This window comes from Pyricularia oryzae, chromosome 4, assembly GCF_000002495.2.
Source record: "Pyricularia oryzae 70-15 chromosome 4, whole genome shotgun sequence".
NCBI lineage: Eukaryota > Fungi > Ascomycota > Sordariomycetes > Magnaporthales > Pyriculariaceae > Pyricularia > Pyricularia oryzae.
Window position 1 is genome coordinate 4,736,408 of NC_017851.1, and position 25,750 is coordinate 4,762,157.

Sequence of the window (25,750 nt, forward strand, 5' to 3'; positions counted from 1 at the left end):
GGCTAGTCTACATAGTACAGCCTGAAATCAAAACCCGGTTCCGGCTTCTCCAGAGGGCACCCGCTCTACCTACCCTCCACCTCGTCCCCGTCAATTATGGGCTGGTACCACCTGAAAAAATTACCAGGGTCGTACCGCCGCTTGAGCCCCCGCAGCTTCTCTAGCCTCCACGACTCGTACCCGTACAGCGCCCCGGGCGGGTCCCGCATGGTGGACGTGGTGTTTCCGTAGTTGACGTACTGGTGAAGCTCTCCGTATCCAGACGTCTCCACAAACCGCCTTTTCCACGTGTCCAGGTGCGCTTCAAAGGCCTGACGATCCTCGAGCTTGAAGGGGGTTGCCATCATCATTCTGCCGACTATCAGCTGGCTGACCAACCGGGCTTGTTGTATGATATTATGGGGGAAAAAAAGGATTGCTACGACAAAGACTCACAAGAAATGATCCGAAGACTGCCGCCACGGAAACGCAGTCGCGTCGTCGGCAATCTCCCTCACCATGTGGTGCGGCAGACATTCAAACATGGCCCCAAACGTCCCCCTGCCCGCCCACTGGAGGTTCATGTCCTTGACCGACTGGAAGAAGTCGCGAGTGGTGGCCAGGTCGAACCGCCGCACGCAGGCCGCGCTCATCATCTTGTAGGGAGCCGCGCTCCACACCTCGGGCATGCTGAGGAAGCGATTGTAGCCCTTGTACGTCTTCCAGGGGAGCTCGTCCCAGGTCGTGGTGGTCTTGCCAGAGTGGATGGCGGGGTCGATGGCCTCGAATCTGGCAACCCAGGGGTCCGCGAGGGCTTCTGCTCCGGACCACACCAGGTTGACGAGTATGGTGTGCTGGGCTTCGTTAGCTTCAAAAACAAAAGACAAAAACAAAAATGCCCACAGTAAGCCCGATGTCGGCCGCCCCAAGGCTCACCTGCTTCTCGGGGGTGCTCTGCCTCATCCACAGCACAAAAATAGCCAGGTCGGCCGGCATGGCATCCGTCACCTCGTTGAGCAGCCCAAAGACGGCGTCGCACTGCTCCAGCTCGTACTCCAGATCCCACGTGTAGTGCACCCCGCGGTTCGCCTGCGGGTGCACGCGGAACGTCGCCTCGACCGCGATGCCAAAGTTGTGCCCGGCGCCGCGGATCGCCCAAAACAGGTCCGCATTGAGCTCCTCCGAGGCCGTGACGGTTGAGCCGTCCGCCAGGACCATGCGGACCGATATCATGTTGTCGTGCAGGAAGCCGTATTTTCCCTGCAGACGGCCCAGGCCGGCGCCAAGCGCCACCCCCATTATGCCCGTGGTTGGGCAGGAGCCCACGTCTTTTTTTTGGGTGTCATCTTGTTTAGTCTGTTGTTTCTCTCTGAGGAAAATGAGGCAAATAAATGGGTTTGGACTCGAAACGATACTTACTAACTTCCATCTGATGCTTGTGCAGAAACTTGACAAAGTCGTCCGTTAGCACGCCACCAGCGGCTGTCACCGTCCTGGCCTCCTCGTCAAAGCTCATCTGGTTCAGAGATCGGAGGTCGATTAACATGCCATCTTGAAGGTGACGCATCGTTGATGTAACGCAGTGGTGGCCGGCTCGCGGCGCCAGAGGAATCTTGTTTTTGGCTGCATACTTGACGGCTTCTGCAATGTCTGCCTCGCAGCCGGGAACGACCACAACACTGTACGTCTATGTGACGTTATTTTTTTGGCAATTTCGTGTCAGCTCAAAACTGGTGGAACGGACTATGACACTGTTTCTGCTGCCTACCGGACGCTCATAGTCCGTGAATCTCAAATTGGCCTTGTCAAACTCGGCCGACCCCGGGAAGCACACACGGCCTGCCGACGAAAGTCGCGATGCTAGCTCTTGGTGTTGCTGCTCCATGTTTGCCCCAATTTGGTATTCTGGATGGTTCTCAAGCTCTAGGCTGCTACAGATACCAGAACAATTGTTTTCATAGACTAAATCCGTCTCTGTTGGTCGTGACACTGGGCAAACCCCATCGTCGTGGTCGTCGTATCCACGATCCAAATGTGGACCACACCCAGGGGCATGGATACCCCTGGAGAGTCGACCAACACCCCTGAACTCCACATACCAAGCTCCCGTCAAGCCGCCTTGGCTTCGACCAGTCTGGGCTATTTCCCTTGGCACGTGGGATTGCATGCGTGACGTTGACAACCCTGCACGGTAAATGTCGAACCGTTTGTGGCGGATGTTAACCCTCCACATTCCAGACTGCCATTATTTTTGATGGCTGCAGGGACCGGGTCGCCAATACCATAAGTCATGCTCACAAGCGGTTGGTTCGCCAAATGGGAACTTGGTATCGGGTTGACAGGAGCGTGTTCTTGGAATCAATAAATGCCAAACCAGAGTATTGGGCGTCCTTGGCAAAACGTGCCGACACGTGGGTGCCCGACCAGAGTGGATGACAGGCTGGATGAAACGCAACATAGACGAGGCGCTTTGTGATGAACAGCAGGACATAATACAAGCTGTACAAAAACAATAAAAGCCCACAACAGATACTGCGGTTGCAGATGACGTATACAGAAGCTGACTCGCCCGACAATGCTTCTGCAAGATAGCGCACCTGAATCTCCTGGACAAGAAAAACCGACAAAGGTTTGACAAGACACAAAAAAACGGCAATTGACATCTCGACAGACCCACGAGCATCGCCATAAATCTAGTCTAGCTGGCTAGCCTAAGTCGGCAAGTCACCCCCGCGTGCCTATCCTCGGGGCTGCCAGGCGAGCAAGTAATTCCAAAGTTGTGCCAGTCCCTCTCCGGGTCGACGTGCAGACCCTCGACGGCATCAAACTCCTGCAGCATCCTGACCACTACAAACCCAGCCTCGGTCAGCGCAAACTGCTGCCCGATGCAGATCCTCGGCCCGCCGTTGAACGGCACGTAGTGGAACACGCCGGGCCTGCGCTCCGCCCACCTCTCGGGCCGGAAGTCGTCCGCGTCGCGCCCCCACAGGTCCCCGCGCCGGTGCAGCACGTGCGTGCTAAAGTTGACCTCGGTGCCCGCGGGCACAAACACGCGCTGCGTGCCGTCGGCACCCCCGCCCGTCGGCAGCGTCGTGTCGCGCCGCGCCCGCCGGCTGTTGAGCGGCACCACCGAGTGCCGCCGCAGCGTCTCGCTCAGCACCTGCTGCAGGTACCTGCAGCTCTTGAGCCGCTCAAACGTCACCTGCCGCCCCGTCGCGCCAAAGTCCTCCAGCACCGCCTCTCGCAGCCGCGCAAACACCCGCGGGTGCCGGATCAGCGAGTAAAATACCCACCCCACCAGCGCCGCCGTCGTGTCCGTGCCCGCCGCCAGCAGGCCCAGCACCTGCTCCCTAACCTCGGCACGGTCGGCGCAGCGCGCGCGTAATTTCTGCAGGAATTCGAATCTTTTGCCTCCGAGGTGCTGCCCATCGTGATCTTGCTTGAGCGCGTCGTCGGCCCTTGTCATCGCCGCGTCGACAAACGCGTGCATGGCGTCCGCGCACCGCCGCAGCTCGCGGGTGCCGTAGAGAAAGTACAGACCGCGCAGGGCGAAGCGCACCCGCAGGAGCGGCGCCATCCGCTCCAGCGCCCAGAGGAGATGCGGCTGCGCGCTGCCGTCGAGCCTGGCGTCCAGCGCGCCGGCGCTGCTTCCCAGGAAGGCTTCGGAGGCGGAGTCGAGCGTGAAGCTGGGCAGCAGAGCGGCCAGACTGGTGGGGGCGGTCCAGAGACGACCCTCGGCGTCTTTGTGCAGCTCTTGCTTGATGCACCGCAGCAGCTTTTGAAAGTTTCCCTCCAGCAGCTCGACGTTGGAGACGTTGTCCCGCGCAAACAGCGGGCGCATGGTCTCCCTGGCGCCGTGCCAGGCCGCCCCGTCGACTGCAAAGATGCTCCGCCCCAGCAGGATCCTGAGATTTGTGGTGCGGGCGTCGCCCATGGAAAAGTCGTCAAACTGCGTCGCGAGCAGGGCCTGGACGTTGCGCGGCTCGGCCGTGATGATGTTGGACGTCCCCAGCACGCTGATGCGCCAGGTGTAGCGGCCCATGGCGGCGAAGCGCGAGGCCACGTAGTCGGGCATCTGCTGGTCCCTGTCGGCTTGCAGGCCGCGCAGGACCGTGTCGATGCCGAAAGGCCATTTCGAGGGCTCTGTTGGCAGGCTCCCGCAGTTGAGTCGGCGAGCGGCTAGGTGGTTGTGCAGAGGGCGGATAACGAAAGAGTTGAGAAGCTTGTAGATCAGCAATAGTGCTGTCAGTGTGATGAGCAGCGCTATGCTGTTGAGTTGGAATGAGAAGTTTGACATTTGCACGTAATTCCCATCAACCGCCGATACTGCTCGAGATACTACAAAATTCTCATTGTCAGGCTGCAGCACATTTCAAAGCCGCGTAATATGCCGACCATGTATTCCGATACCATCGGGTGTATTCCATGTCCTCCAATTGTCTTGACTCTTGGGAGTACGCAAACTTCGTCGGAAAGTGGGTTGAGACCATTTTGGGCGTCGTTCAACGTGCTCAATATTAAAGACCTGGTTGGCTGGATTTCAATAATTGACATTGAATCAGTGTCGTTGATTGATTATGCAACTCCGGGGTAGCCCGTCATCGGATTCTGTAATGCTTGTGGTCCAGCGTTGCACTCGGCTATTAGGTATGGACTCCTAAACTGGAGACGGCTTGGTTGTCGTTACATTGCGGGTCTGGTCTGCTCGGGCCCGCCTAGAAGGCTTGATTTGGGAGCATCGAGTCCGGCCAACTGACAGCCGTTGATAACTTGTGGACTTTTTATTGATTAGAGCCGAAGCTAATAGGACAAACGACGACGGCACTGTTCAGGGAGTACTCAAGCCATCTTCCGGCACCGTCCTGGTCCCCCTAACTGAAGAAGTGAAGATTTACTTTTGCCTGGATGCAAAGACCCTTGGCTCGACATTAACACCATTTCTTCAGCTGATTGTCTGTCTCGCATCTTCACCATGAGTGCAACCTTCAAGTTGGATCCAGCTAGTCTGGATTCTCTTCTGATAAACCTACCGCCACTTAACTGGGAGAATGGACTCCGCGGTATCAGCATCGCTGTACGTATCTTGCTGCCCTCAGCAGGCAATGATCCCCCTCATCGCCCTAACATACTGACTGTAAGATGCGCCATCACAGCTCCTCGTTTACTTTTTCATCCTCAAACCCTTCTACAATGTCTACCTGCACCCGCTCTCCTCCTACCCAGGCCCCAAACTCTGGGCCATCTCCCGCATCCCATGGCACTACACAAACCTAAAGGGCCGCATCAGCTGGCGCATCCGCGAGATGCACGACACGTACGGGCCCGTGGTGCGCATTGCGCCCGACGAGCTCTCGTACACGTCATCGACGGCCTGGCGCAAGATCTACGCGCAGCGCACGCCCGAGTTCATGAAGGCGCTTGATGGTCGCGGCATCGCGCCCACCAGCATCGGCGGCCGCAGGAGTCTCATGACGGAGACGCAGGACAACCACCTGAGGTTGAGAAAGGCCATCAACCCGGCCTTTTCCGAGCGGGCCCTCCGCGAGCAGGAGCACTATTTGCAGAGCCACTCGGACAATTTTGTCAAGGTGTTGACTGAGAGGTCCGCACGGGGGCCTGTGGATATGACGACGTGGTATAACTTGCTGGCTTTTGATATTGTGTCTGGTAATTATCCACGCGCCTTGTCTTTTTTTTGCCCGTATAGACAGACAGAAAGACAGACAGATAGACAGACAGACTAATGTCCAAACCTCGAAACAGACCTCGCATTCGGCGAACCAGCCGGCTTCCTCGACAACGCAGACCAGCCCTGGATCCAAGTGATCCTCCACCGCGCCAAGGCCATCAGCTGGTACCAGCTGGCGGTCTGGTACGGCTTCTTCCCGCTGCTCGAGTACATCACCCCCCGCTACGTGACCGAGGCCCGCAAGAACCACATCCGCCTGACCGAGGCCAAGCTGGAGCGGCGCATGGCGGCCACGAACCCCGGCCGGGACTTTATGTCCTTCATCCTGGACAACGACAACGAGGCCGTGACCAAGCTGTCCAAGGTCGAGCTCGTCATGCTGAGCAGCAACTTCATCGTGGCGGGCAGCGGCACCTCGGCCGGCGGCATGAGCGGCCTGACCTACCTCCTGCTCCGCAACCCGGACAAGCTGGAGCGGCTGCGGCGCGAGATCCGCTCCACCTTTGCGCGCAACCAGGACATCACCATGGTCGCCACGGCCAAGTGCAGGTACCTCAATGCCTGCCTCGACGAGGGCATGCGGCTGTACCCGCCGACCCCCGGGTCGCTGCCGCGCATCGTGCCGGGCGACGGCCAGGAGATCGACGGGCGCTGGGTCAAGGGCGGCATGGGCGTCGCCGTCAACCAGCTGTCGGCCGGCCACTCCGAGCTCAACTTTAAGCGGGCCAGGGAGTTTCACCCCGAGAGGTGGTTGCATCTCGAGCCGGGCTCCGAGTTTGCAAACGACGACCGCGCGGCTTCGCAGCCGTTTTCGGCGGGGCAGAGGGTCTGCATCGGGCGATCGTAAGTCTCTTTAGGGGTTTTATCTGCCGCATATGTCAAGTCCACTAACGATCTTGTCGTGTTTTTTTTTTCTCAGGATGGCCTACGCGGAAATGCGACTCACCATGGCCAAGTTCATCTTCCACTTTGACATGGAGCTGGCCAACCCGGAGATGGACTGGTGGAACCAGCAAGGCACGTATCTGGTGTGGGAAAAAATCCCGTTGATGATCCAGCTCCATCGCAGGACATAAACTCATCAGTCACTGTCTCCAACGGTGTGTGGGGTAAATGGCACCGCTCGTAAGCGACCCCTAGTGCCACATCATGACCATGTACCACGAACTGCTTGTCGCTTCAGCACCGACCTAGTACCAAGTTCTGAAAGCTTCAATTCACACACTGCTTGAATCCTCCTTGTCACTGCATGTTGTTCCCGAGCAAAAGACGAACAGATGCGAATCAATTCACAGACCGGGTTTGTTGCCAAGCCCCGGTCCCCCGCCCAAACTAGCATTTGTATCTGTCACACCTGTCATGACACAATACTTCAGTCTCTTTTACCGCGACGTCTTTTGTTTCTTCTTGTTTTTTCCGGCATCGCCTTCATCCTTGACTCTTTTCTGGCCCCTTCCTTGACCGGACTTGTCTGCCTCATCATCCGAGCTCGACCAGCAATCCGAGTCGCTATCGGTGTCCGTCAAGTCGTACCAAGCATCGAGCGTACGCTCACATTCCGATTTTCGCCCACTCGACCTTTTGGCCAAGGTGCCATCAGCGCCTTGGCCGCTGCTGGGGTCGATGGCGGCGGCGGCGCTGACGCTGGCCAGAGTAAAAAGGTAAAGAACAGCGGAGAACTTTATTTTCGTGAAAAGAAAAAACAGAAACAGAAAAAAAAGGAAGAAGTAGAGTTGATTGCCTGGCTGACGAAGCAGAGTGATCGAGACGTGTTTCTCTCTTTATCGTTGGTACAAGGTAAACAAGCGAGTGAGGAAAGCCAAGACGATGCGCCGGGAAGAAAAGATCACAAGAGGCCTTTGCAAAGCCTCATTTATATTGGCGTCTTTGGCAGAGCGGCCCGGAATGCATCTCGCATAAGGAGTCAAGGCAAGGGCAAAAAGGATAATATATAAACGTCCGAGTATTCTTGTGCGACGTCGGAAAGGCCGGACCCGGGATCCCTGACATGTAAATTGCCCTGATGTCTGGATTTCAATCATATAAACTTTGAGGAACACCAAAGATTTTGTACTTTTGCTTGTATACTATGGCCAAAGTCAAACTTATAGGAGCATAGCTTAAGACAAGTTAAGGATACTTTATTGTTACGAAGCCCGTATGCTTCCATGCACTGTTATCTTGTTTGCTGAATACCTGAGCCGACCTTCAGGCCAGCCACAGCAGACTTGACAAAAGGAGATTAAAAAAATTAAAAGACAAGAAAATAAGCTTGGCTGGTCCGGACTGTATAATCCAGCTAGAAATCTTGGTCGAATGAACTCTTTTTTAGCGTTTTACAAAAATAAAGCCGAATAGCAGCTGAAATTTTGCAATCCCTGTAACCGTCCAAGAATTACCCCAGTATTCCTCAGAAAAATCTTGCTTGACGTTGGCAGAGGCGACTCTGGCCCCAGCGAAAAAGAATACAGCGACGGGCGTTGATTACATCGCAGGACAAGGGCCGGATCCCGCTGACTTGAGATTAACGCACCATGGCTATAGGCTCCAGCTTATTACTTTTCTAGAAATAGTCTCTACTACCGCCAGTACTACCGCCAATATGCTGGATATATATATATATATATATATATATATATAATTATGCGATACCGGCGCGATACCGGCGAAGGGATGAGTACTGTTACTCAAGCATAGTTGGCGTAGTTGGGCTAGGCATGAAAGTCCTTGCCGAGTTCCTTTCTGTGATGGTAAGAGCGCGCTCTGAATCTTGAAATGTATCGCACGGCATGACGGGTCACATCGGTTTGAAAGGAAAGTCAAGCCACAAAGCACATTGATATGTTTCGTGAGCTCTAGCTCATACTCTGCACAGTCGAGGAAATTGCTAAACTGGACGCAAACGAGATACTTCTGGCAAAGCAACAGGTACTCCGATTCATTTTTCCCTGGCGCATGTCTCCTTTCCAATTTCTGGCCACCTGCGAAGACAATAGTATCGGCGGGACGGCAGGTCACACCGCCGTGAAGCCCAGCTGTGCGGCGCGCCTTAGGAGCGGTGGTAACTGGCGACGAAGGATTTCAATCCCGGACCGGATCGGGAGAGGACAAGAATTCGAGGCAAATCATCTCAACAAAGCGTGTTGGGCGGCTATCAATTCGACAGAGAATGCGACACTTGTGTTACAGAGTTGCAGCAATCAAAGGCGTTTACCTAACCTAAAAGTAACAAACTGAATTTCACATGACCTCAAATATGACATGACTGATAATACATTCCTATTTAAGAGGGCAATGTAGGTATGATACCTTACTCATTCGCATCGTAAAGTCTGTAGCAGTGAAACATCGCCGGTGGAAACCTACTCCAAGCAACAAAATGTTCACAGCGGCCCCTTTTTTGTCAGGCTACCTACAACTCACTAATATTTTATTACTGTTCTGGCAGTTGTCTTCGGATAGACCGCATCTGCAGATAAGATCGTGTTAGGAACTTAGGTAACATACGCTTGGCTTGACTCCCTGAAGGCATGTTTTGCAAATTCTAGCTTACCTCCCTTGGCTTCCGGGCTGCAGCTAGCACAGCTGTCCTCCCCGAAGGACGTTTTGCACAAAATACCACAGTCAAAAACGAGAGCTCCCGTCAATGACTAATGCCGGTGACCTCGGTAAATATAGTCTGCAACAGGACGTGTTATGATCGGTCGCGTTGACTACGGACTCAGCACCCTTTCTTTTACACTTGGTCCCGAGTCTGAAGTGTTGCAGGCTATATTTACCGAAGTCACCGGCATTAGTCATTGACGGGAGCTCTTGTTTTGACCGTGCTTTTTAGTGCAACATGAAGTCCCCCTCTAGGCCGGTTTCTTGACTCTCACAGCTGCTTACGAAGCCACTAGCGGCTTGGACGCCAGAAAATTGCCTTTTCAACGATATCATATATCGGACGAAAAAAAGTGGGCCGCTGACACCAAACCTATCGCCTTTTGCCGATTGCGAAAATGCAGGCGCTGAATTGTCATCCAGACAAATATTTTATTCATTATTTACACAGCAGTAGCATTCCTTCACATACGACCATACCCACTGGAATATACGGGATCCCGTCCGCTCTCCCCTAGTCAAACCAGTGAGGGCCGAACTAGTACTCAGGTGGGTGACCACTGGGGAATCCTCGGTGTTGTATGTTTTTCTTTTGCTTTCCACAGTTTTTTTTTTTTGATACACGGGACCAAAGTACATGTATGGCTGGATGTTGGAATTTGTATTTATGCCACCCTCATTATCGACGTCGCCTAAGGTGACGTGAAACCGAGGTGACCGTTTAAAGATTCCATACGCTTATGCGCTTTGGCGTCTAGAACCGACCAGGGGCCAGAGCTTGTCAAATCGTATTCTTACGTTGGCCAGGAGGAGGTCAACTTACGGAATAAATTTGATTATCCGCTCATGGAGCGAGCTCACCAGAACCCGTTTCCAGGCATGATACCACCCGGATTATTCCAACGTCAGAATCGAAGCTGTGGTTTCTGAATCATGAAGCTTTAGGGGCTGCCCAAAGATAGAACTTGACAAGGCCTAATGCAGGGAGAAGAGAAATGTCATGATATGAGGCATGTTATTCTCTTTCAAAAATTTCGGGACTTGAATACGCAACACTCAAGCGAGGTCCCTTTGAGCATCTGAGAGCACCATTGGTAGAAGGAAGAATCAGCTCGCTTGATTTCGGTTTATATCGAATGTTAAGCACTCAGCAACTGTTTATTTATTGATAGGCGGCCGGCGGAAGCATGTCCTGTAGCTGTCAGTGAGGTAGATCCAAGGGTGTGCGGCTACCACAGGGCCTCTCAAGCATTCTAAACCTGTTACGACAAAAGCCCTTCGTTCCCCGACACTCCTGCGGCGCTCACGCAGTGGCGCAGAAAAGTCTTCTGGACCGCTGCACATGGTCAGGTGCGCTGGTCGCACTGATTTGTTGATATTCCTAGTCGCCCGCATCGAGAATCAAACGCCGATGCTCATGGATACCTGCTTTCCGGTAAAAATGCCCTTGTTTGCTTCCAAAGTACGGCAGGCGTCGCACGACAGCTACCTTGTTACGCAACCCAGAGGGACTTTTTGCCGGCCCGCTACGTCGCCGCAGATCAGGGGTCGGCCCAGTGTTAATCGCTTAGGGCGTTTTGCGTTCGGACGAGGCACCGAGGAACTGGTCTGACGGAAGATGGGTGAATATTTCCGAAATTCTAGACTGACAAGTCTGGGAAGATGCTAGTTGACAAAGTCGACCAGGGACCTAAAGCTTACCCGTGCAAAAGTGAGAGTAAGGCGAATTTTGAGCATCCCAAAAGGGCAATAATACCATATACGCGACGCTGCGATAGCGTTTGAGAGTCGTTCAATCAAGCCCCTGTTTTGGAATTATACACGTGTAAACCGCTTGGTCTTGGATGTCCAAGTATGCCCATCAAAAAATTATAAAATATCGCCATCTCTTGAGGGAAAGATCAGTTTTGTGTTCTAATTGTCTCCCAAGTTCCACTCGTCATCAATCTTAAGTTTGCTTTGTTCCTTATTTCAGCAGTTGAACTGTTTTCGCCCCAACCTTTTGCCTGTTTGTCACTGAATTTATTGCTATAATGCGTACTTCTACCATTCTTTATGTTCTTACTGGCCTGGCTGCCACGAACGTCATCGCACAGCGAGTACACCGAGTCGATCCTGTTTTGGGAGAAATATGTTGCAGCAAGGAAGGTGTACCGGATCCCACCGAGACTTGCTCTAAGTTGGGGATGAACTCTTTTTGCGTGAGTCTTGAGCTTTGGTTACAAAAAGGAAAAATAGAAAACGTCGGCGATCTAATTGACATTATTTTAGGCCACCAATTTCCGGGCTGACACCCCGCACGCGGATGGACAAAAGGGTGGATGTGATCGACTCACAGATTTCCCTACGGGACGTTTGGTCAAAGCGTTTGTTACTGATAAAAACCGGCAACAGTGTCTTTCCGGCACCACTAATGGCTTTGTTGCATGTGTTTGAAAGCGGGTTTCCGGTGGCTTCCGTGTTCAGTTTGTCTCCATACAGGTTATGCAAGAGACCTGCCGCTCTCAAGGCATTCTGGTCTTGCGGCATTGCCCAAAACTGGTTTTTGGGTATCATATTCTCGATAGAAAAATAAATGTTTCTTCGATTGCATCAAGATGTAAGACGTGGCCAGGACGAACGAATAATGTGTTGTGGCCCTAATCAGGACTAGATGGATCGAGCATTAAGTCGGTTCGTTGTCGGGAGGAAGATAGGCATGTTTGCAATTATAGACCTGTCTTCCAATTAGCCGAGCCCCCTAGACTGCCCGCGATTAAGCTATGCAGCGGCGCAGACGATCCAGGAGCGTCTCTTAGAGAGCGGTGCGCGGGCTACTCGGGCGGATCGCCTGGCAGTGGGAACGCCTTCCAGCACGTGTTGGTGTGTGGGCTTTGACTGATATAGCTTCCGGCCCTGTGAAGTTGCAAGTTCCGGGGTCCGTAGCCGCCGCTCAGGCGGGCGTCGGCGCTGGCATGCATCCCTCGGCCGCCGTTCGGGGCGGGCACGTGCAGCTGCTAGGGCCCAATGCCCATGGCAGATCGTGTGGAGCAACAATGGTACAGCCTGAGGGTCCTCCCCGGTGTGTCGGGAGCGCTGCTCCACAGGTCTCGACGGGGTATGACTGCCGTGCCAGGTTGAACCGATAATTTGCCGAAGTTGTTCGTTCATGGTTGGAGATAGGCGAGAGATTGAGTGGAAAATAATAATGAGGATGGCGTTTTTATGTTTCTGCCAAGCTTTTGAGCCAAAACTGGAACGCAACGAGGGAAAGAGACTCGTGTGTGGAAAAAAAAAAAAAAAAAAAAAGATCTTTATTGTTGTTCTCGGATCGAAAGTGGTAGCATTCAAGAACCGTTTCTTGTATTGGCGAGATTATCCAAATGGGTCGAGTCAAAAAGGCATACCCATAATAGTGGTACCTCACAGCTATAAATGTTTTGTTTTCCGGTCACGGCCTGCGAAACGGGCACGTGGTAGCAGACTGCTGATTCCGGAGGCGACAGTAGCATGCTGTAGGCTTGAACCTTAGCCAAAGTAGCCTAGGAAGTGCAACCGAGGACAGGGATCCCAGGTTCTCAGGACATATGCTCTGTTTCTTGGTGGGGTCACTGATTGAGCCACTAGAACGGGACATATCTAGATAAAGATGCAATACATCCCCATTGAACGAATGCCACAGGCATCATCTTCTCTGATTAGTTCATACCAACTATCGCTTGATCGAATGATCGCTGCATTTCTTCATTATGGCTGAAATAATACCGACTAGCAACGAGGAACACTCGATCAAGCCTGTGCAGATCCTCTCCATGGGCATGCTCAGAACAGGTACGTACAGCATAAACATCCGCGGAACCGCACCGCCCACATCCCGCCGTCCTAACCACCAACTCATCCCCCCAAAACCAGGCTCGGCGTCCATCACCAAGGCCTTGACGATCCTGGGCTACAAAAACGTCCACCACGGCATCTCGGCCATCGCGGACCGGCAAAAGTTTGCCCTCTTCTCCGCCGCCGCCGACGCGCACTTTTCCACGCTGCCCACCTACACGGGCCAGCCCTTTTCGCGCGCCGACTGGGACGCGCTCTTTGGCGACTGCGAGGCCGTCACCGACATGGGGTCCTTTTTCGCGCCGCAGCTGATCGCCGCCTACCCGGACGCCAGGGTCATCCTCGTCGAGCGCGACGTCGACCGGTGGCTGGAGAGCACAGACGTGGCGATCTTCCAGACCACCTGGGGCTGGCGGAGCTGGTTTGTCGCGGACGTGCTGGGTAGAATGATGGGGTTGACGGGGCACTTGACGATTCGCAAGCTGCTGTTGGGGTTCTTCGAGGCGAGGAACGTGAGCGAGGTGAGGGCGCATGCCAAGGCGAGGTACCTGAGGCATAATGCCGAGGTGAGGGCCGCGGTGGAGCCCGAGAGGCTGCTCGTGTTCGACTTGGAGGATGGCTGGGAGCCGCTGTGCAGGTTTCTCGGGAAGGATGTCCCTGACGTGCCGTTCCCCGTGGTGAACGAGCGAAAGGAGCACGTGGAGCGGGTCAGGAGGAAGCAGAAGGCGTTTGTGGGAGTGGTTCTGGGCAGGTTTGCCAGGTCGGCAATCCCGTGGGCTCTTGGGGTTGGAGCTATTGCCGTATGCGTTGTCTGCTTGGACACGGGCAAGAAATGCTGGGTTTCCAGGGCAGCCGCTGCTGCTCTAAGGCTCAGGAGGATATAACATATGATAATAGTGGCTTTGAGGATCCATCGAGCCACTCGGGATTCGTCATCAATACTCCAGGCGGTCAATATTCAGTCCAGACGGTGCATTAGTGATTTGGTGATGCCCATTCGTGTTGCTTGTCTGGTTGGTCTTGGACAAAGTGATTGTTTACAATGGCACTGACAAATACTTCGTCTAAACTCTCAAGCATAGAACTCGGGATCTCGCAAGGCTGGTCAACTATCGAGCCTAGACCCTTGGTCTCACAGCCAATACAGGACACAAGGTGATGTGGGAGCTGCACGGGCAAGGAAAGGTTTCTTGTCCGGTGAAGAGGCAAATTCGCTCAAGAGCTGGAATTTCCCGACGGGATGTGGGCAACCCTTACTGAGAATGTGTGATGAGAGGAATATAGGGAAACAATACTAAAAATAAGCTTCCAGCGTTGGACGTATCGCCACTATTGGTAGCGCTCCTAAACCAAACAGTCGAGGTGCAAAAGCCTGCAGCTGGCTGCGATGAATCAGTAACCTCCTTACCGTATGAAAGGAATTGAGGCTCAGGGTTCTTCCGTCAAAGCGTAATCTCACCTTGCGGGATGCGTAACACTTTTAGGCTCGTATTTTGATAGCCAGCGCTAAAATCCAACCTAGCGCTGTATATTTCAAGCGTCGGCAGGTCGAGCCTACGTTTCCGCGGGCGTAGTACTGATGCCAAGCTCAAAATAGGTTCACACTAAGGGGCTAAGAGGCCAAACAATCCATCGAAGCAACAAGAGGAAAACGGCGGGATTCCATGGCGTTGCTAACCCCAGGGGGAAATGAGAATTACCCCCCAGCGAGAAGCATGGACCAAGGCGCCGTCGATTTTTCAGAGTATACGCTAGTTGACTTTGGAGCGGGAAGTGTTTGCTACTGGTTTTAGCCACTGACGAGGACTTTTCGGTGATTACACGGGCTCAACAGCGAATGCAAACCATGGGACAACTCGATTGACATGTTGACACGGGCCATTGGCTCGCGGTACGGGGACACCTGTCACCCAATTGATTTCTTGGGAGATTGACGGGGGAAATTTCCTTAGTCCATGTTTCCTGTCCTTGTCTTCTCGCACGTTCGAAACAGCCCGGTTTCCATCTTCGAGGAATGAGGATTCGTGGCTGTTTGTTTTCATGCACCGGGTCTGTTTCTCCAATCCATCGTCCTAGGAAACATGGGAAACACGGAGCAGAACTAGCAGTCGCTCTAGCAGGCTTCTAGATTAATTCTATGATGCAGCCTCATCTATATAAACCTCATTTCACCATCCCCAGATCCAATTCACATTTTCCCATCACCATCCTCAGCCATTCGTTTGACAGGGTAAGCCGACCAACCACAACAAAAAACGACCAACTCCAGTCGCTCATCAGCAACTACATTCATTTCTATTCAACCCGTCGCTTTTTACTAGCCACTTTGAACTTTCGATTCCAATTCAACTACAACAACAGCAATCATGCTTCGCAACGTCTGCCTCCTCGTCATCCTCGGGCTTGCCCCCGCTCTCATTGCCGCTAGCCCGGTGCCCGGTGGTGACTATGGTTACGGTGGCTCCTCTGGCGGCGGTGGTGGCTCCGTCAGCCCAGGCGGTCCCAGTGGTCCCGGAGGTGGTGGTGCCGGCGGTCCTCAGGGTCCTGGTGGGCCGTCTGGTCCGGGAGGTCCGGGTGGCCCTGGAGGCCCGGGTGGCCCCAAAGGCTCCGGAGGTCCCGGCGGTCCCGGCGGTCCTGGTGGCCCTGGTGGTCCTGGTGGTCCCGGAGGCCCTAGCGGCCCTGGCGGTAAGGGTGGCGTTCAGCTCCCTGGCAGCAATGGTGGTGTTAAGCTCCCTCCTGGCCAGGGCGGTGTTAGGTTCCCTTCCGGCCAAGATGGTGCAGTCAACTGTGACTACCCATCCAACCGCAACAACCCGGCTTGCACAACCACCAACTCTGGCGGTAACACCCCAGTCTGTGGTACGTATTTCTTCTTTCCGAGATGACAAGAGCACAAGGATCAACCAAGCTGACCAACAACGCAAACAGGCAACGTCAACCCCTGCGCCAACATGGCCTCCGGACCCGGTGCCGGCCCCAACGCCATGTGCGTCAACTGCGACTACCCCAGCAACGCCGGCAACTTTGCCTGCAAGAGCAACACTGGCATGCAGGCCAACTGCAACCTGTCGCAGTTTGCCAACCTCAGCATCTGCGGTGGCTCGTGCCCCGACAACAACACTCCCACCCCGACCCCGTCGAACAACAGCCCGCCGCCTTCGAACGAGACCCCGACCCCGATCCCCACCGACGTCGCCCCGGCTTCCACTGTTACTCCCACCCCAGAGCCCACCCCCACGGACTATTCTCCCGAGCCCTCGGCCACGGACTCTTCTCCTGCCACGGCAACTGACAACTCTCCTGCTCCGACCAGCACCAACAGCGACTACAATGACGATTCTGGTGACTACTCCGTCTCCGATGACTACAGCCAGTAAATCATTTCAACGACAGGACAGGAATTACGCGGACTAGGATGCGACCGATCTAGTGTGGCACCCATAACTGCTGCCAAAGAAAATGTACTATAGTTTTATATGACACGTAAAAAAGAATAAAACTCTTTGGCTTCACTTTTTGGAACCCCCGAATCTCCTGCATCATCATGGGTCGGGTCGTGTGCTTCGCGAACATGCCGTGCGGACTTTCTTTCAACCATAACAATAAGATTATAAATGGCATCCAATCGGCCGGCACTCGGGTACCTATGTACCTGAGGTTGTTACGAGTCACGACTCGTGAGATTGCACTCGGGATGGCATGAAGCTGCGCCCTAGATAATCCAAAATCCACAATAGGGGGCTTCGCACGGCTCCTGTCCAGGGACTATGCCTTACTCGAGGTAGTACGCACCCCTTTATCCAACAGTCGTGCCCCTCGCTTACCGTCGCTTTGCAGGAAGATCGCAATCCGGGATGGCCGGTACTGTGTCAGTTGACTCCGACATGATTGACATCTGCCAAATTAATTGACCGAAGCTTAGTTTTCCGACGTCCTTAGATCCACTGTTCAAGAAAATAAAAAGCTGAGCTTGGCATTTGAGTTTTTTTTTTTCTCGTACTGTTCCTTCTCGCCTTCAGGGATTCCCACCCACGTCATTCATTCCATTACCCACACAAGCTGTTGTGCCGCTCCCTCGAGTGCTGAAGGGCATCACTCTAAAAAAAAAGACCTAAAAAAAAAAAAAAAAAAACCATGCCTTCCTTCACGCAGACTTTTACCCTGCTGACCACCCTTGGCGCTGCCGCCGTTTCCGGCGGTCCGGTGGCCAAGCGCGAAACACCCTCCAAGAGCGGGCCGCTGTCCGTCTACAACACCCGCCTCAAGTATGGGCTTCCCATCCCACCAGAGCTGGCGGTCACGGTCAAGCGCGCCGGCATCGACGCCTCCGCGGTGGACAAGAGGCAACTGCTGGACGAGCTGCAGAACCAAGTGCCGCCGCAGGCGCAAGCACAACGGATACAGAACGGAAGCGTGTCGGCGTTCCCCACGCGGAACAACACGGAGTGGGTGAGCAAGATCACGATCGGCACCCCGCCCCAGACCCTGACCGTGCAGCTCGACACGGGCTCGTCCGAGCTCTGGGTGTTTGCCAACTCGGCCGCCAAGGCCGCCGGCCACGCCGTCTACAGCCCCTCGGGCAGCTCCAGCGCGTCCCTCATCCCCAACCTGGCCTGGAACAACAGCTACGCCTCGGGCGACGGCGCGTCCGGCAACGCCGTGTACAACGACGTCGTGCGCGTCGGCGACGTCGTGGCCCAGTCCATGGCCGTGCTCCCCGCCACCACCGCCTCCGACTCGCTCGTGCAGTCGCCCTACGACGGCATCCTGGGCCTCAGCCTCGCCAACTACACCGCGACGCTGCCCGCCGACGCCCAGGGCCCGCCCGCCGCTCTGCCCCAGGCCAGCGGGCCGCCCAACTTCTTCACCACGGTCAAGTCCTCGCTCACGGCGCCGCTCTTTGGCGTCGACCTGAGGCAGGACGAGGAGAGCTTCTTCGACTTTGGCATCGTGCCCATGAGCCGCTGCCGCGGCGAGGTCGGCTGGGCGCCCGTGCTCCGCTACCTGGCCAACGGCCACGACTTCGCCCGCTGGAACATGACGGCCTCGGGCTACGCGGTCGGCAACGTCACGGCCGCCGACCTGAAGCCGGCTTACATGACCGGCGTCGTCGACACCGGCACCACGCTCATGTACCTCGACAAGCCCATCGTGGACGACTACTACAGCCACGTGCCCGGCTCCCGGTACGACAACGCCTCTGCCGGCTGGGTCTTCCCCTGCGCGCAGGCCCAGCCGCTGCCCGACTTTTCGTTCGGCGTCGGGGATGCCGACCACGTCGCCGTCATCACCGTCCCGGGCAAGTACCTCAACTGGGCCGTCAACGACGTGGCCAAGAATGAGTGCTTCGGCGGCCTCCAGGAGGCGTTTGACTACGAAGGCGGCAAGCTTTCCCTGTTTGGCGCCGTGGCGATGAAGTCGGCCTACGTCATCTTTGAGGACAACCGCCCGGCCTCGGACCCGAGGATCGGTTGGGCTCCCAAGGATCTTAAGCTCTAAGCGCTTCGAGGGATCATTAGCCACCGCTTGATACGTAGCTGAAATGGACAAAAGGTCTTGTAAAAAAGGGGGCATGGTCGCCTTTATCCATATTACTTGCCGTGACACAAAGTAACCGTACCGCCACATCGGCCCAAATTCCCAATACATAGCATATCTCTGCATGCCTGGTAGACTGCCCTTCCTTCCACGCAGTGCCTCTGACTCTGGCATTTCCAGAAATCTCAATGTCGACTATTGCCGGTGCAGGATTATCCAAAGTGGCTTGCGAGGCTGTTGACTGATGTCGCTGGTTCACCATTTCTTGGGTCGAGGAGCAGCCACTTTTGGTGAGCTTTCGCACAAAGAAGGGCCAGTACTTGGAGAGAGCGGGGCATCCCACCCGCTGCTGCGCGAATTCCGAGGTGTTTCCACTTTTGCTGTGCAATGATTATACCGTATTGATCTATATATATGGGAACATCCGAACTCCATCACAACCCTCTTTCCCCAGTCCTATAACTATTTACATGCGAACCCCTTTACTCAGATTCTCCGGGGGAGACTACAGTGTAAAGAGGCTTCGTTATCGGTATCGGTAGGAATTTGACGTCTTGAGGTGTGCCCGGGTGCTTGTAATAGTGGTGGGTCTCAAAGTCCTCCCATCTGTCAAAGGTCTTTGGGTTTTGATCCATTTTCCGGTCTTTCCGGCCTTTCCGGATTTTCCGGGTGTTCCAGCTTTTCCAGGTTTTCCACTCCTTTTGGCAATTCATGCATTGCACCGGTGGCGGTGGCCACGCTGCCTTCACCATGGCCTCGATATTATATTTGACCTCAGGCTTCTTCTTGAGGGGGTATCTGGGTACATCGCTCCCCGGCTCGGAGGAGGCGCCTTCAGTGCTCTTGGCGACGGGTGAGCTGGGCCCGCTGCGGGCCGGGAGTTGGCCGTTTTCTGGCGCTTGGTCGGCAGCGACGTTGACCGGGGTGGGGAGAGCAGCGGCACCGACGGCCAGCAGGACCATGGCCCAAGTGATCTTGAGAATCTGCATTCTTGGAAACAAGAACCCTGAAAGATGGAAGGCTTAGTAGTAGTAGTAGTAGTAGTATTAGTTAACGCCGGGCTCGGCCCGGCTTGTTAGCCGGCCGTTAGCAACCTCCCGAGGGGTATCTCGGCGCGCGTTCTATCTTCTTTATTTACACAGGGGGAAGACAAGGAGGGCAGAGGCGGATCGTGCCTGACCGGGTTCGGGCCCGGTCCTGCTTAGGGGGTTAGTTCACTGACGCGACCCCGTGCCTAAGGTGCACGGAGGGTTCGTCTGACGGCTTGTGCCGTGAAGTGTGGGTGAAAAGGCAGTAAGTCTATTCCTCGTCAGAGTTCGAGTCGTTTACGATCGGTGTCCCTAGGCGTAAAGTGCGTTCGTGGCGCGCGGGGCGCTGGCGGGCCGCTCTGGGGCGGGCGCTGAAGTAGTTGGTGGCTATCGAAAACGCCTCAAAGCTTTTCGGTTGCCCGAAGCTTGTCTGGAAGAATTTCCAGCGTTGGGCGCGATTTGGCGGCCCGGCCGGCCGGTCGTTATTAGGCCACGGCCAGTTTCTCCACACCGCCCGCGAATAGCGGCAGTGCACCGGGTGCTCAGGGGAGGTCCGCTTCCAGCACCAGGCACACGAGGTGTTTGCATCCTGGTGGTTGAAACGGTCATGGTAGGCCTTGAAATCGCCGTGGCCGGTCCTCATGGCCAAATAATGGCCCAGTAGGGGTCTTGGCAAACGCAGTTCCTCGGGCTCCTTTCTCGGTGTGTATTGGAATTTCCATTCCCTATATGCGGGGGACCGTTCACAGAGTTCTTTACGCCACCAGTCCTTCTCTATATTCGAAAGAATGGCTCTGAGGACCGTGCCGGCACCGCTATACGTGGTTTGCTGAGCCCTCGGGTCTGGGTCCGGCGGTCCGGCGGAGCCGGCCTTGGCCAGCTCGTCAGCCCGGTCGTTTCCCGGGATTCCCTGGTGCCCAGGGCACCAACGGACCCGAACCTCGGTACCTTGTTTTCGGAGTAGATCGACAAGGTCATGGAACTCCAGAAAGGCCCATTGGGACGAACGCGGCGCGTCGCCTCTAAGACCCCAAATAACCGAGGTGCTGTCCACACAAATCCAAATCCGGGCGCCTGGCTGGGCCTTGGCTGCCGCCTGTAGCCCTTTTAGGGCGCCAATCGCCTCGGCGTCGAAAACGTGGCTTTCCGGCGTAATAGATGCGGAGCCTGCGGCAAATTCCAGGCCCGCCCTAAAAGCGGCCCATCCGTACCCTATTTGGACGCAGTTGTTTTCGTGTTTTTCCGAACCATCCGTATATACCACGATATCGTCAGGTGATACCATGTCCAGCCATTCGATAAAGCGGCGGGCCGCTTCCTCTTTCGGGACTCCTCCGGTGGGGTCAGTGCGAGAATCCGGGGCATTGCGAGGTGCGCGCAACTCTAGTCTCCGGATCCGCGGGAGAAGTTGTGCAGCCGTTTGCAGGGTCGTGGCCGAATGGCCCGAGTTGCGGGCACGAGGTGTTTCACGCAGGCGGCTGACAAGGGGGTGCCCCTTGTCCGCGAGCCTTAGTCGGGCGCCGTATTTCAGGCGGGTGTAGGCCAGCGCGACGCGGGCCGAGGGTAGTCCTGCGTCCCTGAGAACAGTGGACGAGGGGGTGGTTTTATACGCCGGGAGGATTGCCCGTGCCGCTAAAACCAGCGGTTTGTTCAGTGCTTTGAGGAGTCCTCTTTGCTTGTGCGCTGGGTTGTACCATGCCTCGGCTGCGTAGGTGGCCGAGGAACCCACGCATGCCACCGCTGCCTTGCGAAGTGCAGCCGCAGGCGGTCCGTATCTTACTGCCCCAAAGCTCTTGAGGTGGGCAGCGACCGCCATTGCTTTGGCAGCCCTTTCGGCCACGTGGCGGCGCCCGTCTAGCCGTCGGCTGAACCAAAAACCAAGCCAACGCATGCCCGGGTAGCGCTCGGCCCCGGAGGCGCTTTGTCCGCGTCGACCGCCCGGTAGTTGGACCGGGGTAACCGTTCTACCATTAATCCGGATTTCCGGGTTGCGACCGTGCCTTTTCTTAGTGATATGGATCACCTCTGTCTTTTCCGCTGCAAAATGGATCTTCTCTTCCGCCGCAATTTCGTGCATATCCCGGAGTTTATTTTCCAGCCAACGTACGTTTTCCTCCAACGAGGGTGACGATTTCCATGTAAGCACGTCGTCTGCGTATGCCAACCGCCACTTCGTACCGTTTTTGACGAGATACGCCAAATATAGCATATATAGGATCGGGGAAAGGGGAGACCCTTGCGGGGTGCCGCACCCAAGCCGCCTAAAGCCCGTGGTCGTACCCTCCAGCCGGACTCGGGCCTGGCGGCCGCTTAAAAAGTTAATCACGAACCTGAGGAGCATTTTACTAAACCCGAGGCTCCGCATTTTCCGTATTAATCGCCTATGGAGGAGGGCGTCGAAGGCGCCTTGGACGTCGCATGCGACAAGGGTGACTTCCTCCCCGCGAGCTAGAGCCTGCTCGATATCGTGGGCGAGGGCACAAACCAGATCCGTCGCCGATCGTTTGGGTAGGGCACCGCCGTGGGTGCAGCTAAGGAGCCCGTTGTCGTGTATGGCCCAAGCTATCCGGCGTGCAACGAGCCTCTCGAGGCCTTTTCCGATGCAGGAGAGGAGGGCTATAGGCCGCCAGGATCGAACGCTGCTCCGGTCTTTCTTCCCCGTTTTCGGTAGCATCGCGACTTCGGCCTTCTTCCAAGGCGCTGGGAAATGTCCGAGTTCCAGGCAACGTTGGTAGAGCCTGCGCACCGGCTCGGCCAACGAAGCCCATCCGGCTTTTAGTAGCCGGACGGTTATTCCGTCGATGCCCGGGGACGTGCTCGTAACCCCAATGCAGGAGCGCTCCGCCTCTTCCGCACTAACCTGGGTGTCCCAAGGGATTTTAGCCTCGTCCGGCGACCAGGCCTCCAAGGGGTCTCCCTGCAGGTCATCCTCCGCCGAAAATCGGCCAAGCACCTCCCGTTGCAGTGCTTCCGCTTTTGCTAAAGGCTCGCTCACTTGCTCGCCGTTAATAACCAGCGGCGGGGACCGGAGGCGTGGTCCGGCTCCCAGCCAGCCCACCATGTTCCACAAATCCTTATCGTCGCGCAGTTGGTCGATCCGGTGCCTCCAGTACTCCCGCTTCGCGGCCCGCACCCCTTTCGTATAGGCTTTTTCCTCGGCAGAGGCGTCTGCCCTATTTACAGCGCTCCGTTTAACCCGCTGGAATTCGGACCAGAGCCGCTGGCAGTTTTCGGTCCACCAGGGAGCCGAGCTGTCCCTTTTTCCCGCCGGCGTACCCACGACCCACGTCACTTGCTCCCATAAAGTTGTAAATTCAGCTACCCACGCGTCCAATGCGTAGCCATCGGCCGCGGATCCCGGGTCCGGCATGTCTTGCATGCCAAAAGCAAGTAGCTCCGCGAACTTTGGTAACCGGTCGTCCCTAACCGAAACGTTGATCGCCTCCGGGCGGGGGGCGCCGCGCGTCCGCAGCGTGGTATAAAGGGATTCGTGGTCGGAGCCTGTGTAAAGACTGCTGTCAACCACAGTTATTGTGCTGGGGAGGTTGGAAAAGACCATATCCAGTAAACCCCCGTCGCGGTGGGTGGGCACGCCGATATTTCCTGTGAAACTCATCCCCTGGGCTTGCGCCCATGCCGTCAGTTGGTCCCCTCCGCGTGCGTTTGCGCGGCCCGGCTGGTATGCAGCAGCCGCTACGTTAAAATCGCCGCCTAGCACCGTGGGTCCATTTGGCACGGTATTGCATACCATTTCCAGCGCGGCTTCAGTGCCCGGAGCCCTATATACGTTAACAAACAGTATTCCGTTAATTTCGAGTCAGAGTATGTCCCGCGTATTTTGGCCCTGCGGTAGCCGTCGTTGTGCGGCCCTTAGGGCTGCCCCCTTCTTAACGTAGGTAAGCACCCGGGGCCGGAGCCCAGTCATGGCTTCGTAAGTGTTGGCGTGCCATTCGTCCACTGGCGCAAAAACATTATAGCCCGGGTGCGTTTGTGTAGTCGTATTTAGCCCGCACCATGGCTCTTGAACGTTAACCAGGTCCACCTTTCTCTGGTGGCACAACTCCAATAGGCTCAGATGCACACCCATCCTTTTACCTACGTTGGCCCAAACTACGTCGAGGCATTCCCGCTGCATATTGCCGAGCGAGTATTTCGTCATATTAATCGACGGGTTGCTTCCAAGTCTATCCCATCAGCGGGGCAAGGTTCGGCAGCCGCTGCGTCCTCCTCCATTTCGGCTGCCCAAACGATTTCGTCGTGCACGCGTTCCTGTTCAACCTGCAGGAAGTTACGGATGTCCGCCCCTGCCGCCTCGCATGGCCGCGCTCTTTTGTTTGAAATGCTCGATCGGGAGCTCGAGGTTTGCGAATGCTGCGATGAGGTGCTTAGGACCGGGATTGCAGGTGCTGGCTCTCGGCGGGCCGTTTCGGCCCGGTCGTTGATAATCGCGGCACGGTTGGCACGTCCGATTCTGCGAATCCCCTTAAGTTTACGCTGTGAAGGTCGTTCAAACTTCCCATTTACCACCAAAGGTCGGGCAGGGCAATTCTCATGTCCGGATGGGAAATGGCCGTGGCAATTAACGCATTTGGGGGCTGCCTTGCACGGCTCTTCCTCTGTCGCATGTTTTGCTTCACCACATATGCCGCAACGCGCTTGCCGTACGCAGCGACGTATTTCGCAATATCCCTGGCAACCGTCGTGGTGGTGTGTAATTTTGCGTGATTTTTCAACCTTCCGCGCACGTTTCGACACTCCAAAAAGCTGAAAGGGCTTTACGGGTTGAAGGAAGGACACTATCCACGTGCCCTCAGCCGTATGTGGGTCGTAACCATGTTTGGAAATATGCCAGTTGACTGGCTGCTGGCCTGCTGCCACGGTAATCTCCTCCTGGATTACCTCATGTACGTCCTTTCTTCCGTCCAGGCAATTAAGCGTTCGGGGCACTCCAGAAACGGCGTATGTGTGCCAGGTTGTCGGGACAGTGACTTCCCGCGCGTCCAATGCGTCCATAATGGCCTTGACCGCGCTGGGGTTGAGGAGTTTTTGCCGTGTTTCCTCAGAGGCCACCGTAACACCCCAGCCCGTGGGGGTACGCTTGGCGTTTGGGATTTCACTGTGTGGCACCGAGACCAACTCGGCCAATTTGGTCGTTACCGCGTATGGCTCCCTCGTCACCATCCGCAATTTGTCATTTACGCGGATCAGGATGCGGTTGGACGGCTGTTCTGTCAAACGTTTCGGGGCTTGGGAGCGGTCCCGGCCCGATTGGGAGGGAGTTGCGGAGCTGTCAGGTGCATTGCCGGGCGTCGTACGTATCGGGTACGAGCGCGTGGCCGGGGTTAAAATTCGCGTTGGGGCCGCCGCTGGTGGCGTGGCGGCTCGCTCGGCCCATGTGACCGATTTGTTAGTGGGCGTGCCTCTGCCTTTAGAGGCCGACGACGCCGTGCCCGTCCTCGTAATTAAAATGCTGCGCCTTTCGCTGGAACTGGTCGGCGAACGCGACGGGGAGCGCGAACGCTCTTTTTCAGGGAGGGTGCGACTGAGGAACCAGCCGCTGATCACGTCGTCAAGTTCAAGAACAATTCTCCTAAGCGCGGCGTCCTCCGGGGCCTGTAAACTTTCGAGCTTGGCTGCAAAGACCTCTTCGAGCCAGCTGCCGACTGTTTCCACGTTTTCCAACTCCTGCTGCAGTGTTTTGATGGCCAGGGCCGGGAGGCTGGAGTACCTTCCGCGGCCAGCCGGCTGAGGCGCGTTAGCGGTGCGCGTGTCGAGAGATACGTGTCCCGACTCGGCCTGGCCCTGCGGCAAAGCCTGCGGCGTGCTCTGCGGGCGCGCGCGGCGGTTTGAGACCTCTGGTGAGGCCATGACGACCGGCGCCCGGAGGGCGAAAATTCTTCAGCTGTTAAGCTTATTGGTGTGTTTGGGTGTGAATCGCTAACAAAGGTGGGTCTGACCCATGAATGGTGGAGGATGCTTGCTTTACGTACTGTGAAGTCGGCGTGTCCTCATGCCTATAATTTTCCCATTTAACAAGGTACTTTGTTTTGCCGTGGTTTCGTCTGTGGTCGCCCTCGACCTGAAGGATGGTACGTTAACC

At 55.7% G+C, this 25,750-nt stretch overlaps 10 protein-coding genes and 1 non-coding gene across 11 annotated transcripts; 5 read left to right on the forward strand and 6 right to left on the reverse strand.

The window, feature by feature from the left end:
* Positions 1-65: 65 nt before the first annotated feature.
* MGG_13597 (FAD/FMN-dependent oxygenase/oxidase) lies at positions 66-1,864 on the reverse strand (the record flags this gene model as incomplete). Its single annotated transcript, XM_003717384.1, has 5 exons — positions 66-351; positions 436-833; positions 916-1,307; positions 1,399-1,666; positions 1,748-1,864. The coding sequence occupies 5 exons, from the start codon at positions 1,862-1,864 to the stop codon at positions 66-68; spliced, it is 1,461 nt and encodes a 486-aa protein (XP_003717432.1).
* Positions 1,865-2,677: 813 nt separating this feature from the next.
* Positions 2,678-4,276, reverse strand: MGG_10071 (cytochrome P450 52E2; the record flags this gene model as incomplete). Its single annotated transcript, XM_003717385.1, has 1 exon — positions 2,678-4,276. The coding sequence occupies one exon, from the start codon at positions 4,274-4,276 to the stop codon at positions 2,678-2,680; it is 1,599 nt and encodes a 532-aa protein (XP_003717433.1).
* Positions 4,277-4,951: 675 nt separating this feature from the next.
* MGG_10070 (averantin oxidoreductase) lies at positions 4,952-6,744 on the forward strand (the record flags this gene model as incomplete). Its single annotated transcript, XM_003717386.1, has 4 exons — positions 4,952-5,053; positions 5,133-5,646; positions 5,743-6,511; positions 6,588-6,744. The coding sequence occupies 4 exons, from the start codon at positions 4,952-4,954 to the stop codon at positions 6,742-6,744; spliced, it is 1,542 nt and encodes a 513-aa protein (XP_003717434.1).
* A 306-nt stretch (positions 6,745-7,050) lies between these two features.
* On the reverse strand, positions 7,051-8,204 carry MGG_17232 (uncharacterized protein; the record flags this gene model as incomplete). Its single annotated transcript, XM_003717387.1, has 2 exons — positions 7,051-7,347; positions 8,202-8,204. The coding sequence occupies 2 exons, from the start codon at positions 8,202-8,204 to the stop codon at positions 7,051-7,053; spliced, it is 300 nt and encodes a 99-aa protein (XP_003717435.1).
* A 175-nt stretch (positions 8,205-8,379) lies between these two features.
* On the reverse strand, positions 8,380-9,200 carry MGG_17233 (uncharacterized protein; the record flags this gene model as incomplete). Its single annotated transcript, XM_003717388.1, has 3 exons — positions 8,380-8,410; positions 8,535-8,733; positions 9,176-9,200. The coding sequence occupies 3 exons, from the start codon at positions 9,198-9,200 to the stop codon at positions 8,380-8,382; spliced, it is 255 nt and encodes an 84-aa protein (XP_003717436.1).
* Positions 9,201-9,741: 541 nt separating this feature from the next.
* On the forward strand, positions 9,742-9,857 carry MGG_20347. The gene has a single exon (XR_001729802.1). It is a non-coding gene; the product is annotated as a 5S ribosomal RNA (ribosomal RNA).
* A 2,174-nt stretch (positions 9,858-12,031) lies between these two features.
* Positions 12,032-12,421, reverse strand: MGG_17234 (uncharacterized protein; the record flags this gene model as incomplete). The annotated part of the gene is made up of 1 exon (XM_003717389.1): positions 12,032-12,421. The coding sequence occupies one exon, from the start codon at positions 12,419-12,421 to the stop codon at positions 12,032-12,034; it is 390 nt and encodes a 129-aa protein (XP_003717437.1).
* Positions 12,422-12,999: 578 nt separating this feature from the next.
* Positions 13,000-13,968, forward strand: MGG_10067 (uncharacterized protein; the record flags this gene model as incomplete). The annotated part of the gene is made up of 2 exons (XM_003717390.1): positions 13,000-13,081; positions 13,163-13,968. The coding sequence occupies 2 exons, from the start codon at positions 13,000-13,002 to the stop codon at positions 13,966-13,968; spliced, it is 888 nt and encodes a 295-aa protein (XP_003717438.1).
* Positions 13,969-15,450: 1,482 nt separating this feature from the next.
* MGG_10066 (uncharacterized protein) lies at positions 15,451-16,461 on the forward strand (the record flags this gene model as incomplete). Its single annotated transcript, XM_003717391.1, has 2 exons — positions 15,451-15,943; positions 16,013-16,461. 2 exons carry the CDS (start codon positions 15,451-15,453, stop codon positions 16,459-16,461), a joined length of 942 nt encoding a protein of 313 aa, XP_003717439.1.
* Positions 16,462-17,218: 757 nt separating this feature from the next.
* MGG_13598 (endothiapepsin) lies at positions 17,219-18,583 on the forward strand (the record flags this gene model as incomplete). The annotated part of the gene is made up of 1 exon (XM_003717392.1): positions 17,219-18,583. One exon carries the CDS (start codon positions 17,219-17,221, stop codon positions 18,581-18,583), a length of 1,365 nt encoding a protein of 454 aa, XP_003717440.1.
* A 425-nt stretch (positions 18,584-19,008) lies between these two features.
* On the reverse strand, positions 19,009-19,611 carry MGG_10065 (uncharacterized protein; the record flags this gene model as incomplete). Its single annotated transcript, XM_003717393.1, has 1 exon — positions 19,009-19,611. The coding sequence occupies one exon, from the start codon at positions 19,609-19,611 to the stop codon at positions 19,105-19,107; it is 507 nt and encodes a 168-aa protein (XP_003717441.1). The 3' UTR covers positions 19,009-19,104.
* Between the last annotated feature and the right edge of the window lie 6,139 nt (positions 19,612-25,750).